This window comes from Capricornis sumatraensis, chromosome 1 (genome assembly GCF_032405125.1).
Source record: "Capricornis sumatraensis isolate serow.1 chromosome 1, serow.2, whole genome shotgun sequence".
NCBI lineage: Eukaryota > Metazoa > Chordata > Mammalia > Artiodactyla > Bovidae > Capricornis > Capricornis sumatraensis.
Window position 1 is genome coordinate 1,172,561 of NC_091069.1, and position 20,952 is coordinate 1,193,512.

At 59.7% G+C, this 20,952-nt stretch overlaps 1 protein-coding gene and 1 long non-coding RNA gene across 2 annotated transcripts; one reads left to right on the top strand and one right to left on the bottom strand.

The window, feature by feature from the left end:
* Window positions 1-461: 461 nt before the first annotated feature.
* On the bottom strand, window positions 462-6,712 carry PPP1R26 (protein phosphatase 1 regulatory subunit 26). The gene is made up of 2 exons (XM_068989038.1): window positions 6,471-6,712; window positions 462-5,653 (listed from the first exon to the last, which is right to left on the bottom strand). The coding sequence occupies exon 2, from the start codon at window positions 5,215-5,217 to the stop codon at window positions 1,720-1,722; it is 3,498 nt and encodes a 1,165-aa protein (XP_068845139.1). The 5' UTR covers window positions 5,218-5,653; window positions 6,471-6,712; the 3' UTR covers window positions 462-1,719.
* Window positions 6,713-10,393: 3,681 nt separating this feature from the next.
* On the top strand, window positions 10,394-12,466 carry LOC138090550 (uncharacterized). Its single transcript, XR_011145874.1, has 3 exons — window positions 10,394-10,570; window positions 10,892-11,027; window positions 11,742-12,466. It is a non-coding gene; the product is annotated as an uncharacterized lncRNA (long non-coding RNA).
* Window positions 12,467-20,952: the final 8,486 nt, after the last annotated feature.

Sequence of the window (20,952 nt, forward strand, 5' to 3'; positions counted from 1 at the left end):
ATGTTGGGGGGCGGCAAGTGGGAAAACAAAAGCTTTTATGCAGCCTGGCTTGCGGGCAATCCCGGGATGGGCCCACGCTATCAGGGTTACGTCCAGGTCGTGAAAACCAGGCATGCCTGCAGTGCCCGGGGAGCAGCCAGAACAGGGGTGGGGAGGCTGAGGGGGAGGGAGGCGGGAAGGGCCTGGGGGGCGGCAATGGGGCCAGGAGCAGAGAGGTGCCCGCGGCTGTCCTCGATGGCAAGGGTGGAAGCCTGGCAGGTCCCGGACGCTGGGTCCTCACGTCAACATCCTGCAAAGGCCACTCCGCACAGGACAGACCACATCAACTGAGGTGTGAGCAGTGCTTGATTTATTAGCATTAAAAAACCCAGTTCATATATACAAAACAAACTGATTTTTGTTGTCAAGTGTTAAAAGCACTCCTTTAAAATTAAATACAATTTAAAGCATGGATTAATGAGTTGATTTCCTGGGAAGCACTTCAGTGAAAGAATATTTGCCAACAGAAACATCAGACTCACACCATGTGGGCACCAGGGGGTCACGGGATCCACAGGGCTGCTCATCACAGCGCCTGACCCCGGACACCGTAGGTGCCGCACACGTCCCCAGTGGGTATTCCCGCTAAGACCCAGGGCGGGGGCACGACCTGTGAAAATTCACTTGCACGTTAGAGTAACGATCAACTTCAGCGGCAACTTAAACCTCGCGCCAGGCCCGCCGCAGCTGCACCGATGAGCTGTGATGCCCGGGGTGGTCGGTGAAGGTTCGCTGGACAACGGTGTGTCGGCCGTGGGCCCCGCGGCGGCTGAGAAGCAGAAGGCACAGGGAACCAGGCTGGTCCCAGCTGTGCGCGGTGCCGTCAGGCACCGAGAACACGGGGTGGATGGGCGCGCCGGCCCGCTGCCGGAGCCCACCCCCAACCCGCCCAGCCCCCGGCGGGCTCGGTCCTCAGGACTCCGGGCATCAGCCGCTCTGTGGGCACCGATGAGGATGAGGACAGTGGACACACATGGGCAGGCTGAGACCATCTGGAGCTGTGACTGAACGTGAAGGACGGCAGCTTCCGCATAAAAAAGGGTTTACTGAGCTGGTGGACTTGTGTCAGAACTGAGGAGGCCTGGACACTCAACAACAGAGGCTCCAGGTGTGAACGGCGGGCCGGCGGTCTCCCTGGGGGCCCCGGTGCGCGCCCCGGGTGGCTGGTTTGCTCGCCGGCCTTTGTGCTTAGAAACGCTTTTCTGCTTGAGGACCCGGGCGGACCTCTGCGGGGGAGGCGGGGGCTCTTTCACTTGAAGAGTGCTGCCAGCAGCGCCCTGACAGGGACGGCCGGGGCGTCTGGTGAGTCTCGGGCAGGGCTCTGGCGGCTGCCTTCCCAGGGCTGGCACTGCGGTCGCAGCAGGCCACGTCCACCAGTGGTCGGCCCTGAGCGCAGGGACGCGCGGAACCGAGTCTGCTGATCCAAGACTTATGCGGAGCCCACAGAAAACTGCTGCGAGGAACACCCCGCAGGATCCAACAGCGGCGTTCACCAAAAATAGTTTTTACAGCACTTTAAATAATTTACAAAAAAGGCTACAAAAATCATATTTACCAGGACACGTCTGTTAAATAAAAACACGGTTTCACGTTAGTGTACACATGTACAGCCCGCACAGGGACCCCCAGGGCCCCCGTTCCACCAGGAGCGTGGCTGCAGGGCCCGCACACACGCGGCGCTCACAGCTGCAGCACTGGGCCCTGGGCCGCGGGCCCGCTGCCCTCCTCCACCGACGTGTCGCTGAGCTCGCTGGCGTCGCTGCCCAAGGCCTCCGGCTCCTCCTCGTCTCTGTCCAGTCCCCTGCGCCCAAACCGCAGGTCCAGGACACCCTCTTCTGGCCCCGAGCCCCTCCTGTCGGACAGGCCGAGTCCTGCCCGGGGCTTCCTGCAAGGCCAGCGGCCGCTTTCCTTCACTAGCAGGCGCGGGCTTCCAAACATCGGGCCGCAGGAGGCCTGGGCCTCCCGGAAGGCCGAGAAGGACGGGCCCTGCAGCGGCAGACCCAGGCCAGGGCTGAAGAGGCCGGTCTGCTTGGCGCCCCAAGGCACGCTCTTCCCGAAATGGAATAGCTGCGTGGAGAGCAGCGGCGAGAAGCCGGCAAAGGGCAGGCCCCTCCGGGGGTCTGTGGCGAGGCTGGGTGAGCCCCGGGCCTGGCCCCCCGGCCCCTTCTCCTTCTGGCCGCCAAGGCCCCCTCTCCACGCAGCCACGTCCCTGCCTTCCGGGCCCAGTACCCAGGTGCTCTGCAGCCGGCTCTGGGGGGTGAGGTCAGGCCAGGGGAGGGTGAGGCCGGCCCGGGGTGCCCCGTCTCGCTGGGAGCCCGGGGTCCGTGCCAGCGAGCCGCGGCCCTCTGCCCGGGCGCCAGCCTCTGCGCGACTCGGGAGCTGGCCGAACGTGCCCTCCCCTGTAACCCCGTCGGGCCCCCTGGGGCCCGGGTCTCTGGGGGCACAGATGTTTCTCCTTGGAGCCGGCGCCCCTTTGGCAGAGGCAGGCCCGCTGGTGCTTCTGGGTGGCGCCAACTCGCACCGGGCCAAGGTGGCCGGGGGACAGGGTTGCTCAGGGTGCAGGCTGCTCCCCCCACCTGGAGCGAGGGCTGTTCCTGGCCCCCGGGGTCCCTCGGCCCCCAGCAGCGGGGACCCCCTGACCCTCTGGCTCCTTGTGCACGTGCCAGGCTGGGCAGCAGGGCCATGGGGCAATGCTTTCCTGCCCGGGAGCTCCGGCCTGGCCCCAGTCAGCGTTCGCAGGGCGGCTGGGCCCCCTCCTGGAATTTCTGATCCGCTCACGGACTCCTTGGCCTTTTCGGCCAAAAACTTCCTGATCTCCAGCTCGATGCTGTCGTCGCTGTCCACGGAGCTGCTCTCGTCAGACAGGGAGCTGGGGCTTTCGGCGGCACCAGGAGGCTCGCGGGCTGCCGACTCCCTGGAGAACGGGCCCCCGGGCACAGCCCTGCCCCGGGTCCAGGGTGCTGAGGGGCCCGAGGGCGCGTCCTCTGGCCCTGAGCCGTCCGCCTTCGCCCTTGCTGTTTCCCAGCAGGGGACATGCAGGGGTCTCCCCGGGCTCTCCCTGCTGTCCCTTCTGGACTTGGAGAGACAGCTTTTCAGCAGATGGGGGCTTCGGTCTCTCCAGTCTTTCTGGAAGCTCCCCAGTTTGTCCAGGAACTGCGTCTCCGTGGTGCTGAAGCGGACCCTCTTCTTGCAGCCAGCCCGGGGGTCCCTGCACCGCTTCCGGAGCCGCCGCTTGGAGCGCAGCAGGTCCTTGATGGCCGTGTCCAGGTCCTCGTCGCTATCCAGCGAGCTGCTCTTCTCCTCGGAGCTCGCCTGTCTGTCCCCGCGCCTCCCCTCGGCCGTCTGCCCGGGGCCTGGTGGTGCGGCTCCCAGTGGGTCCGGGGCCCCGAGCTCATCGCCCGGCCCGCCCGTCTTGAAGGGGAGAGGCTGGCTGCGGCTCTCGCTCTCCCTTCTGGGGGCCTCGGGGGCTCGCCCCTGGCCAGGCTGCACCCGGCCCTGGCCGCGCTCGGCGTCCTGGGCACCCTGCGTCTCGGCCGCGCCCCTGGGCCGCCTGGGCGTCCTGCTGCGCCTCCTCCTGCAGCCCGGGGACGGGTCTGGAGCGTCAGGGGCTGGGGCGCTGAGGCTGGGCAGCGGCGGGCTGTGGGCGGGCCGGGCGCAGGTCTCCGTGTGGGGCAGCGGGCCCCCCGACTGCGCCTTCAGGGCCAGGAACGTCCGGATCTCCCGCTCGATGCTGTCATCACTGTCCACGGCGCTGCTGTCGCTGTCGGGGCCCTGGCGCAGCGGGCTGGTGGGTGCGGGCCTTTCCCCACTGTCCACGGGGGCTGGCAGGATGGTCTTGGAGATGTCCAGGATGGCCTCGGCACACATCAGCTCGGCAGACGTGTCTGCCCGGCGTGGGGACCCGTCCAGGCCCAGGCTCTCAGCAGCCAAGCTCCCCGGAGGCACGGGAGCCGTGGTTTCCCTGGGGGGCCTGGGCGGGTGCTCAGGGTCTGGGCTGCCCGGGCCGAGGTCCGTGGCCTTGGGGGCCGCTGGCTTCTTCTTGCCAGGGGTTTTGCTGTGGGTCTCGGGCCAGGGCCCCCTCAGGCTGTGGGGCCCTTTCTCCTCCGTGGGCAGGGGGCCCTGCTGGGCCCGGGCCTCCCTCCGCTGCTCCCGCTGGTACAGCCGGATGGCCTCCTCGATGCCGTCATCGCTGCTCGAGTCAGGCTCCTCATGAACCAGGGCGGCGCCCCGTGGCTGCCTGCCCTTCCGCGTGGAGCCCGCGCCCCTGCGGACCCCGCCTTTACCCGGCGCGGCCTCTGCAGGGGGTCCTGCAGTGGCAGCAGCAGCCGGCTCGGTGGCGACCTTGCACCTGAGGCCTCTGGGCAGTGCGCTGGCCTTCGCGGACCTGGGCAGCTTCCGGAAGACGAACTCCTTGCCGGCGCCCGGCAGGTCCTGCTGCGGTGCCCTCAGTGGCAGCTCTCCGCCAGGCCTGCAGGTGGCTCTGGCCAGGCTGTCACCGGGGTCTGCCTTTCTGCTGGCAGGGAGGCCGCCTTTCTGGGTCTCATGCAGCCTCTTCTCGCTCAGGAACTGTTCGATCTCCGCCTGGATGCTCTGTTCGAAGGAGTCATCGCTGCTCACGCTGAGCGGGGAGGCGGAGCCCTGGACAGGGCTGGGGCCAGCTGCAGGGTTTGGGGGACACGGGGTGGCTGGGGCGTCGCTCAGAGGTGGCTCTGGTTTGCACCGACGGGCTGCGTCCCCGGCTGCAGGCGGTGGGGCGGCCCCGCTCTTGGCCCTCAGGTACTCCTGAATGGCTTCCTCGATGTCCCGGTCCACCGAGTCGTCGCTGTCCGAATCCGGCACCAGGGGCCTGAGGCTGGAGGCCTCCTCCTCCTCCCGCTTGGGGTCAAGACCCACAGCGAGACCACAGGCCGCAAAGGCGGGGCTGGCAGCCGGCAGGGCGCCCCGGCCCCTCTCTGCCCTCTGGCTTCCCGGCCGGGCATGCTCGCCACTCATGCCCAGGGCTGCCCTGTCGCCCTGAAGCCTGCTGATGGCCATCTGCACCTGGGCGCTCGCCGCCGCTCTCGAGCTGCCCTCTCTGGGCTCTGAGAAGCATCGGGGAAACCTACAGCTCCCGGACGGGCCGAAGGCCTCCCACGCGGACCGCAGGGCCAGCACAGGAGGCGCGTTCATGAGAAACATCCTAGCGGGCGGCACGCAGAGGTGGGGCTTTGCTTCTCTGCCCGCTTCACATCCTGCGGGGGGGCACGCCGGGCGGGCGCCCTGGGTCAGGTCGCGCGGGAGCCACGGGCCTGGCGAAGGTCCGGCCGGCCGTGGGCCCCCGGGCCTCAGCTTCCTCGGCTGTACGGGGTGGGTGGCCGAGGAGACTCATGAGAAAATGCTTCCAAGCCCCCTGGGCCGAGCTCGTGGAAGCTGATGCGGGTGTCCTTCTTCCATCATCCCTCCGACCATCTTCTCCGGTGAAGGAGCAGAGGCGGAGTTTACCTTCCGAAGTCGTCAAGAGGGGGTGACGGGACGAAGGCCCAAAGCTTCTGGCCGGGTGGAACTGTCGACTAGTGGGAGTCAGGCTCAGCGACACATCACCGGTTGGTTGGCTCTTGACACAAACCAGCAGCTCCTGAAAAGAGAAGTCACGTGCTGTGAGCACCTAAACGCCTTTGGAGGGTTACTGACACAAAAGCCTTTTTATTGGAGAAGCTTGAGTGTGTGTTTGCCAGATGGTCTCAGGGGACCGTACGACTATTTGCATGTAATTAGCACAGACACTGCCCCAAACAGTCACGTGCCCTTCCTCACGCTGTGCGGCTTCTCTGCTTTCGGAATCTCAGTCCAAACGTGGCTGGGCTGGCAGAACCGCTGGGCTGCCCTTGGGAACACAGTGCGGACTTGCTCCCAGAGGCCTTGAAACGAGCGGTCTGGGACCACCACCATGGAGGGTACAGAGCGCAGGTGGTACACAGAGGATGAGAAAGACACAAGACGCACCACTAACTATCAGTTCTGAACACGTCTCTCCGACCTCTCCTGACCCCCCACAAACTGGAACGCAAAGAGACCGAGAGTCAAGAGGAGAGCTTGGCAGCGCTCCCGGAAGCCGGGAAATTGAGTTCCAACCCCAAACGGTGCCGGGCAAGGCTGTTGCTGCCTGGGAGCCTGGGGGTGGGGGTGGCCGGAAGTGGCCTGGGTGTTTGCTTTGCTTCCCTGCAGATCCTTCTCCCGGAGGAGCTTCCTTCCTGACGAGCACAGAATCCTGTGTTTACACACCACAGTCCTTTCCAAGAAAGCCTGGCCCGGCCACCTAGGCACAGACGTGCCCAAACAGGTGTGATGAGCAATTAACCAGAGGGTGTGACCAATTCAGAAGGAAGTCCTTTGCTATGGATATTTATGCTCAAAAAGTGAAACTTCAACGTCCAAGAATTTGCTGCAATTACCTGTGATTCTCTTGAAGTCCAGGTTCAGTGTAACGTCTGCAGAACAGTTCAAGGACTGGGCCTTCATCCCCCTACGTGTACTCTGTAGCGTCTTGGGCCCACTTTTTAAAAAGACTTTTGACTGTCAGGATTAAAGAGAATCAGAGACTTAATTCAGAGGCTGAAACTATCGCTGGTACGTTTTGGGGGAAAGAAAGTGCATTAATTTAAGGGCTCGAAATTCAATTTTGGAAGAACTTACCCTGAGGCCAAACACAGTTAACCACAATAGTTCCAACTCCCCTGAGCCATTGGTCTGATGTACCAGGACATGCATAGCTGGGGACGTGAGAAGCCACTTCAAAGTCCTCAGATGGAGCCCCCTCGACAGCAGGTGGTCTTTCCCGCAACACCACCCTCCAAGGAGATCCCCCGCTAAGGACAGTGGGAGCCGGCAACGCAGAGGGGGAGGGCTCTTCCACTGGGCTGTGCCCACCTCACTGTGCTCATTATTCAAGCTGCCCTGGTAAAATAACAGCATACAAGACATTCCCATAGGCCCTCTCAAGAGTCTAGATCAGGAATGTTAACTTGCTGAACAGCAGTGCCGTCTGAAGAAGCGGCCTGGGGATAGATCCCAGTGACTTCCATTCCAGGCAACAGAGAGTGCGGGAGGGGACGCTCCTCTCTGCTCCTCACCTCGACTGTGGGCACTGCCTCTAAATGCTGTCTCGAGCTCGGACTCCCAGGGAGTGGTTTTCTGAACTGTCAGATTATCTAGCCCAAGAATGAGGTCAAAAATTCAGAGGGTGACTCCAGCGACAACTTGGCTTGTGGCTTTAAAACAATGGTCTACGTGAGATGAATCATTCTGGAAACCCCCTCAACTGTACTTTGGGGGACTGCGGGCTGAAGCCAGGGGGCTCCCACTTTTGTCAGACTGCTAGCCTGCACCCCAAGAGCCCCGGAACCAGGTCTGGAAGGTGACTGTGGGGGCCCCAAAGCCACGTGGTGCCAGAGTCTGAACCGTGCTGGGGGCCCTAGACCCCTCTCTCTAGACAGACACCTCCTGTCTCCAGGAGGGCTGCTGCTGCTGCTGCTGCTAAGTGGCTTCAGTCGTGTCCGACTCTGAAAGCCCACCAGGCTCCGCCATCCCTGGGATTCTCCAGGCAAGAACACTGGAGTGGGTTGCCATTTCCTTCTCCACTCCAGGAGAGCAGAACCTCACTAATGCTTATCCCCAGACAAGCCTGGTTCCCTGCACGGATGCCCAGCACAGCTCTGGGTTCCCCACAATGCTGTGCACCCCTGGCTGGCCCCCTGGGGTAGGGAGCTGAGGGTCAGGGTTACAAAGCCCAGGAGGGCCTCTCCGGATTGCTGGCCTGAAGTGGGTGTGGGCTGGAATTTCGGCCGGGCTTGCCAGAAGGCGAGGCTTGACAACACAGCAAGGACGGCTCCAAGCAAAGCTGCAGGGCCGCTGTCTGTGGCTGGAGGGCCGCAGGCAAGGCGAGACCCTCGGCTGGCCCTGCCCGCCCTTTGCTCCCGGCCTAGGGGCGCTCACCCCCAGCGCGGCCTCTGCCAGGAGGCATCCCTGTAACCCGAGCAGCGACCCGGTCCTCCAGCAGGGAGGGGTTGGGCTGCGCCCCGGCTTTATATTCTGGGCTCCGTGGTTTGGGGGCGAGGGGCTGGCCGGGAAGCCGGGGCGGGGGAGGGGACCCTCCCGGAAGCTGCGTGGGGCGGGACGCCGGGCGCGATCTCTGCGGGAGGGCTGAGCGCGGGACCCCCCCCCCCCCCGCCGCCGCCGCCGGCCCTCACCTGGCCTCACCTGGGCCCCGCGCCCGGCCGGCTTCGAGGAACGCGGGCGCGCGCCGACGGGGGCCCGGGCCAGGAGCTGCCTCTGGGGCCGCGGTGACTAGCCGGCGCCGGGCCGAGTCCACGCCGCCCGCGGCGGCCCCTTCCCCGGCGGCCTGGCGCCGCGGTGCGGCCTGCGCGCCCGCCCTCCGGCCCGGCCCCCGCCGCCCACTCGGCCCCGCGCCGGCCCCCAGCCCGCGCCCGCGTCGGCCCCGGGGAGGCGGCGGGGTCCCGGGCCGAGGGCCGCGCTGCGGGCGCCGGGGGCGCGCGGGAGGGCGGGGCGCGCGCAGGGCGGGGCGGCCCCGGAGCCCCTTCCCCGGACCTACCGGCGGCGGCGGGGCGGCGGCGGCCGCGCTCCGGAAGCCGTGCCCGGTGGCTGGGCATCATGGGAATGGCACGGCCGAGTTCCGGGGGAGGCGCGCGGCCCGGCCGGACCCCCGCCCGGCGAGCGCGCGCCCACCTGCCGGCCGCGCCGCGGAGGAGCCGCAGGAGCCGCGCGCCGCCCCCGCGCCCGCCCGGCGCCCGCGCCCGGCGCCCCGCGCCCCGCGCCGGCCCCGCCTGGAGGCGGCCCGAGCCTCCGGAGACGCCCCAGCCCTCCCGTCTCCGGCCGGCCCCCGGAGTGCGCCGGGGCGCTGGGAGTGAGTAGCCGGTTGGAGGTCTGACCCCCGTCCGCTCCCGGCCAGAGGCGGGGCCCTCCGGCGCTGCGGGGCCCCTCTCCCCGGGGGCCGCCAACTGCTGGGCGCTGAGTCGGTGGCCGGGTCGGCAGACACTGCCCTGCCTCCGCGGTCCCGGGCGGGGCGGGGGGTGGAGTTCAGGCCGGGAGGGCGTGGGCCCCCGCCGGGCGCAGACGGGCTGCTTTGCGGCTGGTGCTCTTCCTGTGGTCAGTGCGGTAACCGGAAACTCCTGCCCGGCCCGGCGCCACCGGGTGCCGAGCACCGTGCCCCCTCCTCCTGCGGGCTGGCGGAGGGGGTTCCTCGAGTCTGCACAGACCTCCAGTCTGGCCCCCGGGAAGCCGCCGGCCCCTGTGCGTCCCCTCACCCGCTCCCCGCTCCCCTGCCAGTACCCCGAGCTCTGGGCTGCGCGTGCAGCCTTCTCTCTAGGAAAGCTGCCCAGGCCTCCGGCTGCCTTTGCCAAATGCCGCTGTGTGTGTGCTTGCTGCTTCACCTCCACCTTCGGGAGAAGGAACAGGGGCCGCGGATGGATGAGCAGCTCCCCAGGGGCAAGAGTGCTGCTGCAGGGAAGCTGGGTGGCAGGGTTCAGGCCTGCTGTGCAGTGGAAGCCCAGGGCCAGAGCAGCAGAGGGCGGGGCAGGGCAGGGCCCACCCATCACTCAGGGTCTCTGAGCACCTGAGCTTGCCCGGCTGGCCTTGGGGAGGCCGGGTGGAGGCTGGGGTGCCCCGGGCCTGGCTGCATGGGTGTCCCTGCAGGAGAAAGCGTGTTAAGACACACCTGACGTTGGCCAGTTTGGGGAGGGGGAGGGAGCACTGTCATCTAGGACCCCCCCCACCCCCCCACAAGCAGCAAGGCAGGTGGCCTCTGGTCCTCGCTGACCGTGTGGCCCTGAAGTTCTCTCCCAGTTTGTGTGATTTTTCTAACGGCTCAGAGATCTTCACTCCAGGCCTGGGGTGTCCCACTGCCCCTCAGCGAGCTGGGGCAGGTGTGGCGGACTCTGACCCGTGCGAGGGGCACATCGAAAGGAAGACAGACACTGTGCTTCTGTGCCCCTGTGCCAGCCTCCGTGGCCCCGACCTAGACATCTCTCGGGGTGAACTGGGGTTTTGTTTCCTGTCTAGAAAGTACTAGAAATTGGACAGGAGAAAATAAATCAGAGGCTTTATTCCTACAGGGATGAGAAGGGGGCTGTTTCTTATCTGCCTGGGGAATTTGGGGCCAGGTGTCAAGAAACCCATGAGAACAGTGAATTAATCCTTCAGTTAATTGTTTAATAAACACTGTCTTCTCATTAGGAGAGTAATACTTCTTTATCACCGAAAGTTTGGGGAAAGTATCTAATGAGCCAGAACTAGGGACTCCACATAACTTGGCGTGGGTTTTCACAGGTTTAACTCGTGCCGTGATGAACATCTTTGCTGATTTGTCCCTGGAAGCCGCCGGTTCAGTTTTCCCAAGGGTAAATTCCTAGAAGAGACACTGCCGGGCCAAGGACTGGGATGTATTTTGGCCAAAATGCCCTCCGGAAAGGCCCGGCTGAGTACCGTCTGCCCTGTGGGGCTGGCTCCTGTCCTCCGTTCGCCTCTGGCAATCTCACAGGTAGAACAAGCCTTTCCACTTGGAGCTTAATCTCTTTACCTCCTGGTGGTGCAGAACATCTTTTTATTTTACTGTTGGCCGTTTGGAAAATTGCCTGTGTGTTCTGTGTGCATTTTTAAATACTTTTCTGTTGGGGCACATGTCTTTTTCTTGCCCAGAGCTTTCCTCATCAAGGATTGAACCCATCTCTGTCACGTTTATTTTGTCATGTTTGTCATTTTTCTTTGAACTTTGGGTTTAGCTTTTGGCTTGTTGTGTTGGTGACGCTTGAGTTTTCAATTTGTGTAGCCAAACCTGTCAAGTTGCTTTTATGGTTTCCAGGGCGGCTATTACCACGCTGAGGTTTCCTAACCCGTTTGCCAATTTAATGGCTAAACTTACAAATAAGAACTGCTGAGGACCTACAGGGGTGTGAATTACAGATTCCTGTGGCCAGCAGAAGCCCAAGATGTGACAGGTAATGAACAAACTCTGGAAGGGGAGAGGCTTTCTTCGCTTCTTGTTCGAAGCCACCAACCTTCAGATGTCTGTGCACGCACACAGATCTGTGCACAGGAGCACAGGCATGCGTGTGGATGCACAGTGCACATGTGCACGCGTTTACACTGAACTTCTAGGAAGCCTGTCTCCTGCGTGGTGGTAGGTCATCATTGGAGGAAGGGCACTGGTCGTATCGAAACTCTCCTGTTGTAAGAGGTGCCAGCCTTGGTGTTTAGTTCCCCAGTCAGGCTGCTCACTGTGCGGTTTCAGGGTCTCCTGGGATCAGCCCCCAGGCCACCTTCCCCTGGTTCCTGCAATGGACCCACCTGGCACCGTGAAGTGGGCTCCCTTCCCCAGGGCAGGGGTCCCCCACGCATTTCTGCTCAGCCTAGTCCGACGTTTCTAGAAGGATAGCCAGCAGCTCTGCTGTCCCGCAGGTGGGTGAGTGGGGGGAGCAGGGGCTGGGGCGGTGGCTGGGGTTCTGGTCGGGCCCCGGGGCCCCTCGTGGTCACTGCTGGCCTCTGGCCCTGCCCTTGTCCTCCTGTCAAGGGGAGCAGGAAGTTCTTAGAGGCCGTCTCTGTTATTCTCCGCACGGAGGTGACCTCCAGGGAGGCAGCTGGGCTCCCGGGGCCAGAGTCGGTGCCAGTGGCAGAAGCCAGACGCCCCCTTACTTGTCTGTTTTCCCTAAAAGAGTGAAGAGTGCCTTCACGATGAGAAACTCAAATGAGGAGGCACGGGCCCCCGCCCCACACCAGGAGCTCTGACGGCCCCTGGGATACAGCACTCCGGGCAGCTGGTGTGAGAATGAAGGGTGTGTCCTCGCCACGTGGGAAACGTGAGGCCCGCTGGTCCCGCTCCAGGACTGTCCCGAGGTTGCGGTCACAGTCCGTGTGGGTGAATCGCCGCAAAGACGATCCTTCATTTAGCAAAGCACCCCTCTTCCGGCTGTTACGAGGGGTGGGGTCAGTGACCGCACTGTGCCTGGAGTCTCTGCTGGAGAGGAGAGGCGGGGCCGCGTGGAGCCCAGGCGGGCTCTCCCCGTGGGGCGGCCTGCCAGCAGAAGAGACGACGGAGTGGCGCCTCACCTCGGGACGCGCCAGCCTCCCTTAGCAGCGGGGCCTCCTCTGCCCCGGGCAGGGGCTGGCCGGGGTGCTGCGGGCTTCCTGCTGACCTCTTCCTACTGTCCCAGCTTTGGCCGTGAGCATTGCTTTCGTACATACAAAGACCAACTCGTAACGTATGGAATGGAGTTATGTGAAAGTTCATGCGTGTAAGTGCAGCCACACACGCACACACACCACCCAGACCAGGTCCATGTGATAGCTCTGCCCACTCAATTCAGCCTTGGAAAGTCTATTTCTGTAAAACTGTTTTAAAATCACTCACCTCGAGAGTCTGGGACTGGCGTCTGTACACAATAGGTAACCAGTGAGCACCTGCTGTGCAGCTCAGGCAACTCACTGCTCTGTGACCTCAGTGGGAAGGAAATCCGGAAAAGAGCGGCCTGTGCACACAAACAGCTAATTCACTTTGCTGTGTGGCAGAAACTAGTGCGACACTGTAAGCAACTAAATGCCAATAAAAGTTAATAGAAAGGTCTCCTGCCTCAGAAATGACTTTTACTCAGTGTGTTTCTTGAGTGTCAGATTTTTTAGAGTTTTCCCAGTGTGATTTTCACCCAATTTATTATTTACCATCGTAGTGACCAACTTGACTTTAAGATCATCCGTTTATAAGGCAGCTAAACTAGGCAGAAATTAGGCCCTTGAGGGCACAGTGTTTGTCCCAAATGGAAATGAAGACATGTTACCTCCAATTTATTCTCAGAAGAGCGGGGTATTTTCCAACCCCAGGTTTGAGAGAAAGACATTTTCTCTCTGATTCTTTGCAGAAAATAAATTGGATGAAGGCCCTCATTCCACAACTCCGGGAAGCTTGCTTTCGCCTCTGCTTGGGGACTGGGGGCACTGGGATGGTGCTGGGAGGTGGCTGGACGGGGGCTCAGGCCGGATTAAAGTGGGGAGACCTTTAAAAGCAGGAAAACATTCTGGGCAAAGGCAGAGCAACGGAGGCTGGCAGCAGCCGGACAGTCTGGTCCAGCCGTGCTCTGGCCGGAGACCCCTGAGGACGGTCCACTCAGAGGTGAGGAGGCGTCAGGCCGCAGTGTCCTTGGACACAGGCCTGGATGAGGGGAGCTGGTCGTGATGTGGGTACAGGGAGGCCCAGGGCAAGATGACCCCTCAGGCTGCCCGCTGAGAAAGCAGCCGGGCCTCTACGCTCCTTACACGGGGGCCCCTGGGAGGGGGCAGCTCGGTCAGGAGCATGGCCAGCGCGGGCCCCCTCTTGGTGCCTCCACCCTGAAGGGGTCTGGGCAGCGGTTCTATGTCCACCACAAGCAATTCCTCGAACCGCGTACATCAGAAACGTCGCTGCCTGCTCCTGTTTCCAGCCAAGGGTCAGTTAACTTGTTCCATCTTAGAGGAGTTTTATTCCAGCCTGTTCAGAGGAGGAGGCTGCTCCAAATTGGTCAAGAAGTGACAAGGTGGTAAGACTGGGGCGTGAAAATCTGAACTGGAGTGTTAACCGTCAGGATGAGCAGGATGGCAGATGGCGCAGAGGAACCCGATTCCGGTGGAGCTTGTCCCGAGGATGCCTCTGTGCTCCTGGGAGATGATTTGGCACAGAGTAAAAACGGGAGAGTTCACACTTCAGGCTCAAAAATCTCCCCAAGTCTGCAAAAATGATTCTATTTCAGCTTTCTTTTGGCAGAAAGAAGAGGCGGCTTCTGCGCGTTCTCTGGGTTTGGGAAAGGCAATGTGGGAAACTCGACCTTTTTTGGTACAGAAATCTACTTCTGTCCTGAATCACGTCTTCCCTTCCTAGGACGTGGGAGGGGGACGCGTGTCCTCAGGCTGAGGAAGGATCCTGGTGTCCTGGTTTCTCCGCCCCAGCTAGTTTGGCGCCATTAGAGGACAGTTGGGCATTCCCTTGTACCCCCACCCCCTTCCAGAAGGTACCGTCTAATTCCACACTAAAGCCACTTTAAGAAACATCCCCTCCATGACACCCTGTGTGGTCCATCTTGGGAGTATATCGAGCGATAGACATAGTTGGGGAAAACGTCGGGAACTTGCAGACCGGGAAAGGACGTGAGGTGTCTGCTGGTGGGTGGAGACCCGCTGGGAGGGGCCCGGGCAAGGTGAGTGCTCCTGGGTGAACAGCAGCTCCATGGGAGGGTGGCTCCGGTCGGCTGAGCACGGAGCTGGGGGCAGTGCAGGGTTTTCCCCTCCCTGAAATCAGAGCATTGGACTCAGCTTCCCCGGGAGCCTGGGTTTTACTTTCTTAGTTTCCGAGTGGTGATGTTTCACTGCCCTGGGGGTGGCCACTGAGTGTGTCTGTTCCACCTTGAGGGGGCGTGGTGAGGTCATCTGTAGGCCACGCAGTGCCCAGGCAGCAGGGCAGACTCCCCGCCCCGATGGAGATGGCGTGTGTGGGGGGAGCTGGTGGGCACCATGGCGAGTGCGCAGAGGACCCCCAGCGTGTTCCTCTCTGTTTATAAGGCAGGACGAGCCCCTTTATGAAAAGCAGCTGGTGCACTTTACCCTGTGTGCAGAAACCATAGTCTCCAGCTACAACAAACAAGGGTTTCCTCCGCTAGGAGGCAGAAGGAGGTTGACCAGTAAGACAGGTGTAAAACAGCACAATTCTTAGAGTGGGAGCCGCGGAGAAGGAAGCTTTAACCTGGGCCACCCGGCACCACTGAGGATTTATACCAGAGACTCGCCGGGGGACAGGCTGGCTGGTTACGTGAATGACACGGGCAGAGGTGACCTTTTGTGTCACCCTTGGCAGTCCGCTTGCTTGTAGCCTAAGGACACAGTGCGTTGGGCTTCCCAGTGATCAGGAGTCCACCTGCCAGTGCAGAGATGCAAGAGACAGCGCTTTGATCCTTGGGTCGGGAAGACCCACTGGAGTAGGAAATGGCAGCCCACTCTAATTCTTGCCTGGAAAATTCCACGGACAGAGGCGCCCGGCAGGTCCATGGGGTCGCAAAAAGTTGGACTTGACCGAGCATACACCGTGGGTTAGCTTCATCCTAACGCACACAGACATAGTGGGGACGTGTGCGTGTTCCGTTTAGCTCAGCATCTTTTAAAGGCATTCAGGGAAAGGCGTCAGACCACTGGAGACAGGCTCAGAGCGGATTGTCTGGGGCGGGGAGGGGCGGTCAGGCCCCAGGGGATCCCCAGCACTGCCTGTCTCTGCAGCCTCCGTCCCCAGGTACAGAAAGGACCCAGAGCGCTGTGCAAACCCTCTGCCTAAGAAGCCACCGTGCTCTGCTCTGGGAGCCTGGAATGGAGCACGCAGGCACAGCCTGAGGTCTTCAGGGCCGAGGGGCTGCTGTGGGCTTCAAGGTGATAGCCCTGCTCTGTCAGCCACCCTGGACACCAGGCCAACTGGAGAAGGGACTCAACCTAAAACCTCAAAGAAGGAGCCCAGGCGTTTAAAGCTGATGCCCAGGAGAGAACGCATGTTTGACAACTGGTTTCTGCTCTGAGTCCTCTCTTGTGCCTTTGGCTGAACTTTGGGGGAAAAGAGCGGAGCTTGGTTTTGCACCGAGACCTGGAGGAGAGAGGTCTCTGCTGTGAGCAGGCTAGATCTTCCCGACACGCCGAACGCTGCGCTTGCCATCGGCGTGGAGGGTGGTGGCAGTGGCTGGGGATAGTGTCCCGCCGTGTGGTCTGGGGACCCCTGCTTTGGGCCTCGAAGACCAGGGAACTGAGGCCGGAACATTTGTGACTGGAAAAGGAGAGAGCTGCTTTGGGGGCATTTTCCTGAAGAATCCAGAGCTGACTGAGCGGCTCGGTGCCAGAGGTCACTTCCAGAGAAGGGTCCGAGGGCAGACCCCGACTCTCGGCTGGAGGTCCTGAAAACCAGACGGGGGTGCCCATCCCGGGGGACTGGAGACCCCAGGCTTCAAGGACAGGCCAGAGGCAGAGAGAGCTTCGTCTAACACCCAGGCTCATCCATCTCGGTGAATACGCTGAAATTTTAGTGAGCGTATTGCAGCCTCAACCTTGACAGTACCATCTCGTTTTCCCCACCACTGGTGCCAAGACTTAATTGGAGACCTCGAGTGGACAAAGTAACATTGACCTTGGAACCTGAGACCTTGACCTGGGGGGGCGGTCAGTTTTAAAAGGAGAATCTGCTCTGGTTCTGGGCTCCGTGTACCCTCACGGGAGCTGGCGTTGCGGGGCTTGCCCGCCTGCCTCCCATCCCAGACCCGGGAGCTGCCCGCTTGGTCCTCTGCCCTGAGGGACGCGGACCTGCTGTCTTCCTTCACTGGCGGGACAGCTGTGGGTGCCCTCCTGCCGGTCACTCAAAAAAGAAACAACTCAGTAGAACTTGGAAACAAGTCAAAGCCCACGAGTTCACCCTAAGATTTCTAAATAGCCCAAATCGTCACCCTTGGAGAAGAGGAATCAGCTCCGTGCGTTGAGGGTGTGAAGAGTGAGCTGCCTTTCCGAGTGAGCTCTGCCCCTGGGGAGCCAACAGTATATGAGGGAGTCTTTTTTTAATTAAAGCATTCCGAGTAACAAAGGAAAGGGGGACGCAGAATTAACATATCACCATTTTGCAGCTCCCAGGGAGTTAACGGGAATGGCAGCCACTGGTCCCTAAGAGGGGATGTCCAGACCTTCTGTGCCCAAGGCTGGCTGAGGGGATGGAGGCTTCCACCTCGCAGGGGTCCACTCATTGGATGGGAGCGGGCTGACCGAGCGCAGGGAGGAGGCGGCCGGCAGCACCCCAGCGCACGGAGAACCTGGCCCGGCGATCAGTCTTCCCTGATCGGCTGTGAGAAGAGGGCAGCTTGGGAGCAGGCTCTGGCGTGTCCCTCCTCCCCACCCTGAAGACCCCAGGGGTCTCGTCAGCTCTTCCCCAGGAGCACCTGGTGGGGTCCTAGAGCGAGAGCCCTTGAAATTGTGCCGCCCAGGCTGTGGCCCCCGGGAGTTCTTCACTCAGGACCCCACGCTCCTCTGACCACAGCCGCCCACGTCCCCGTCCCGGCAGCCCCCCGCCCACTCGTGGCTGGGGCCCCTTCTCATCCAGGTTCTGAATTCCCGTCTCTACAGGTTTCGAGGTGGCCATTTAACCTGAATCTCAGCTCTCCAGGGGGTGGAAGAGGAGCTGCTGCTTTGCGTGTGCAGCTCTCCTTGTCCTGAGGATGGGGGGACAGCCTCCGGCGCGCTACACGTTGGGCGCTGAGCCGAAACCAGACGTGTCCCCTCTGCGGCCCGTGCCACGCGCCGTCTGGATCCACGCCCTCATTCCCTCTTGTTTGCCCCTTTGTTACTGTTGCTCAGTCTCTCGGTCGTGTCTGACTCTTTGCAGCCCCATGGACTCCAGGCTTCCTTGTCCTTCACTCTCTCTCGAAGTTTGTGCAAACTCATATCCATTGAGTTGACGATGCCATCCAACCATCATCCTCTGTCAGCCCCTTCTCCTCCTGCCCTGGTAGCTCAGATGATAAAGAATCTGCCTGCAGTCCAGGAGACCTGGATTCCATCCCTGGGTCAGGAAGACACCCTGGAGGAGGGCATGGCAGCCCACTCCAGTATTCTTGCCTGGAGAATTCCATGGACAGAGGAGCCTGGCTGGCTGCAGTCCATGGGGTTGCAAAGAGTTAGGACATAATTAGGGTTCCTGTAAAGCTGTCAAAGTAGAGGAGAAAAAGTCAAGGAGACCTGACATCTAACGAGCAAGAGCCCCTTATGGGAAACACTCTTCTGTGCTGGGTCTGAACGCTCTAATGCTAGGAGCTTGGGTGAGCAGGCCTTCTCTGCTGATTCCTCCCAGCCTGGCCTCAGCCTCAGACGCCTGGCTGCCCCAGGCAGCAGCCGCGACCTGGCCAGGTGGCCTTTGTCAGGTGACTGACCTCTGGGGCCAGGCTGGAGTAGTTCAAACCACCCACTTCTTTACTGATGCTGCCCCATGGTGACTTCCGAGGGTGGGCTGATGAACAACAGTTGGGACTCTCTGGAGGACACACCCAGGAGCTGTGGGCTCCCCCGCTGTCAGCGAGAATCTGGAAGGCAAACCTCCTGGTGTGAGCATGGCCACGTGGAAGGGACGTCCAGGCTCAGAGGGCACGTCCTCCTCCTCTACCTGGGAGACCCAGGGCAGCCCGGCAGAGTGATGGCACTCATTCAGAAAGCAAATAAAAATAGCCAAGCAGCCAGTCACCTATGGGGAATCCACAGTGACCCAGGTAGACCGGTGGCTGCCAGGGGCCGAGGTAGGGAGCTGGGGGACGAGGGGAGGGTGACGGCTGAGGGGCCTGGGGTGCTGTGCTGATGAGCGCGTCCTAAAGTCAGCCGTGGTGGTGGCCGCCCAAGTGGCGACTTCACTAAAACTCATTGAACGTGCTGTTTGCCCAGGTGGTGACTTCACTAAAACTCATTGAGCTGTACACTTCTTTTTTTTTCCATATTCGGGGTGTCAGTCACTTACCACAGTGACACAGGTGTGAGTAACTTTTGAAACTCTTGGAATTGGCCTCTGTGCCTTGGATACATTTTGCCAAGTTCCGTAGTCATATATCCTTATGTTTTTGAGATTTTGGATTCAAATTTTGGAAATAGCTAGGAGTGCTGTAAAGCCAAGCCCAGTGAAGGGCATGGAGGGACTGAGCAGGTCACTTCTGTGCTGGGTTACCGACAAAGTGCAACTTATAAACTGTTTCTGCAGTTATTTCTGAAAGAGAAGTTAAGAGCATCTGGACCAAAGCAGCATTATTCAAGTAAACTTACGATTTACAAAGGTGGTCTCTTTGAAGGACGCTGCTCATTTGGCAAACAGTTTGTGTCTGTATTATTCCTACCATTTTCTTTGGATTTATTTTACTATTCTTTCTCTGTATTTTTTTTTAAGATGGATGCTTAGTTTTTAGCATTTTTTAGCATTTCTTATTAATTTTGCATACCTTTTAAGGTTGTTTCTAAGCCATAAGATGCACAAGTTATGATATATTAATTTGTAATTTGATTATTATTTTAAAATATTCTCATAACAATTTAATGGTAATTTCCAAGCATGAAAATTTCCTAATTTTTCTGGTTATTGATTTCTAGCTTAAGTTGTCTCAGTTACATATTGCTTTGCGAGAAACCACCCCAAACATAGAGATTTAAAATGACAGCACTTGTGTTTATCCAGGTCGGGCTCTGTGGGGAGTTTTCCAGGGTGGGGGCGGGAATTGTCTGATGTGTGTGCATGTGTGATCAGTCTCTGAGTCGTGTCCTTATCTTTGTGACCCCAAGGACTGTGGCCCACCAGGCTCCTCTGTCCAGTCCCTATGGGATTTCCCAGGCAAGAATACTGGAGTGAGTTGCCATTTCCTTCTCCAGGGGTGCTAGTGGTAAAGAACTCACCTGCCAAGGCAAGAGACATATAAGACGTGGGTTCGATTCTTGGGCTGGGAAGATCCCCCGAGAAGGAAACGGTCAGCCACTCCAGTATTCTTGCCTGGGAAGTCCCATAGGCAGGGGAGCCTGGAGGGCTACAGTCCATGGGGTGCTAAAGAGTTGGACACGACTGAAGTGACTCAGCACACGTGTTCTCCAGGAGATCTTCCCAATCGAGGGATCAAACCCTCATCTCCTGCATGGGCAGGCGGATTGTTTACAACTGAGCCACCACGGAAAGTCCGGAATTGTCCGAAGCCTCATCACTCACATAGCTAGTACTTAACGCGCCAGTCAGGGCCTCAGCTGGGTCTGAACACCGTCACGGGACCTGGCTGTGTGTCTTCTCTTCCTCACGACGCTGAGGCTGTGCTCTGAGGGTAAGACGGTCTGAAAAAGAGCCAGCTGGGCAGCGTCAGCTTTGCAACCCAGCCCCGGGTGTCTCAGCACCGGTCCCACTAGGTCTGGTCCTTGAAGGCAAAGACCTGCCAGGTTCCAAGTAAGGGGAACCGGACTCCATCCCTTCACAGGTGGGAGGGGTGCCAAGGTTCTGGATGATCTTGAGACAGAAATACTGTTGTAGCTATCTTTTTTTTTTTTTTAATACAGTCTGCTCCACTCCCTAGAGTCAGAGGCTGTACCTTTCATGACGTGAGCCCTTTCACATTTTTGAGAGTTCCTTTCTGGCTCAGTATATGGTCAATTTTTATAAATACTCAGTGCATTTGGGAAGAATGTGTGGAGTTGTAAGAAGCAACCAACTCTCAGTTTTGTTGGCCATGTTGATAAAATATTCTATATCTCCAGACTGACTTTCAGGTGACTGTTCTCTCTAATTACCCAGAGAGAGTGTCAGAATCTCCCATGATGTGCAACTGTCTACTTTTCTTCGTTTATTTGAAAGCGTTTGCTTTATGTATTTTGAGGCTACTTTATTAAGTACAAGAAAGTTTAGAGTTATTGTTATTCCTGATATATTGGTTACTTTATCAATATGAAGTGTTTCTTTCTATGTTAGCTGCTGCTGCTGCTGCTGAGCCGCTTCAGTCGTGTCCGACTCTGTGCGACCCCATAGACGGCAGCCCACCAGGCTCCCCCGTCCCTGGGATTCTCCAGGCAAGAGCACTGGAGTGGGTTGCCATTTCCTTCTCCAATGCATAAAAGTGAAAGGTGAAAGTGAAGTCACTCAGTTGTGTGCAACTCCTAGCGACCCCAGGGACTATAGCCCACCAGGCTCCTCTGTCCATGGGATTTTCCAGGCAAGAGTACTGGAGTGGGTTGCCATTGCCTTAGTAATGCTTTTTGCTTTAAAGTTAATTTTTCTGATATTAATATAGCTACCCAAGCTTTGCTTCAATTAGTATTTTATGCTATGTTTATCTATTCTTTACTTTCAACTTTTAAGTATATTTATGTTTTAGGTGTATTTCTTGT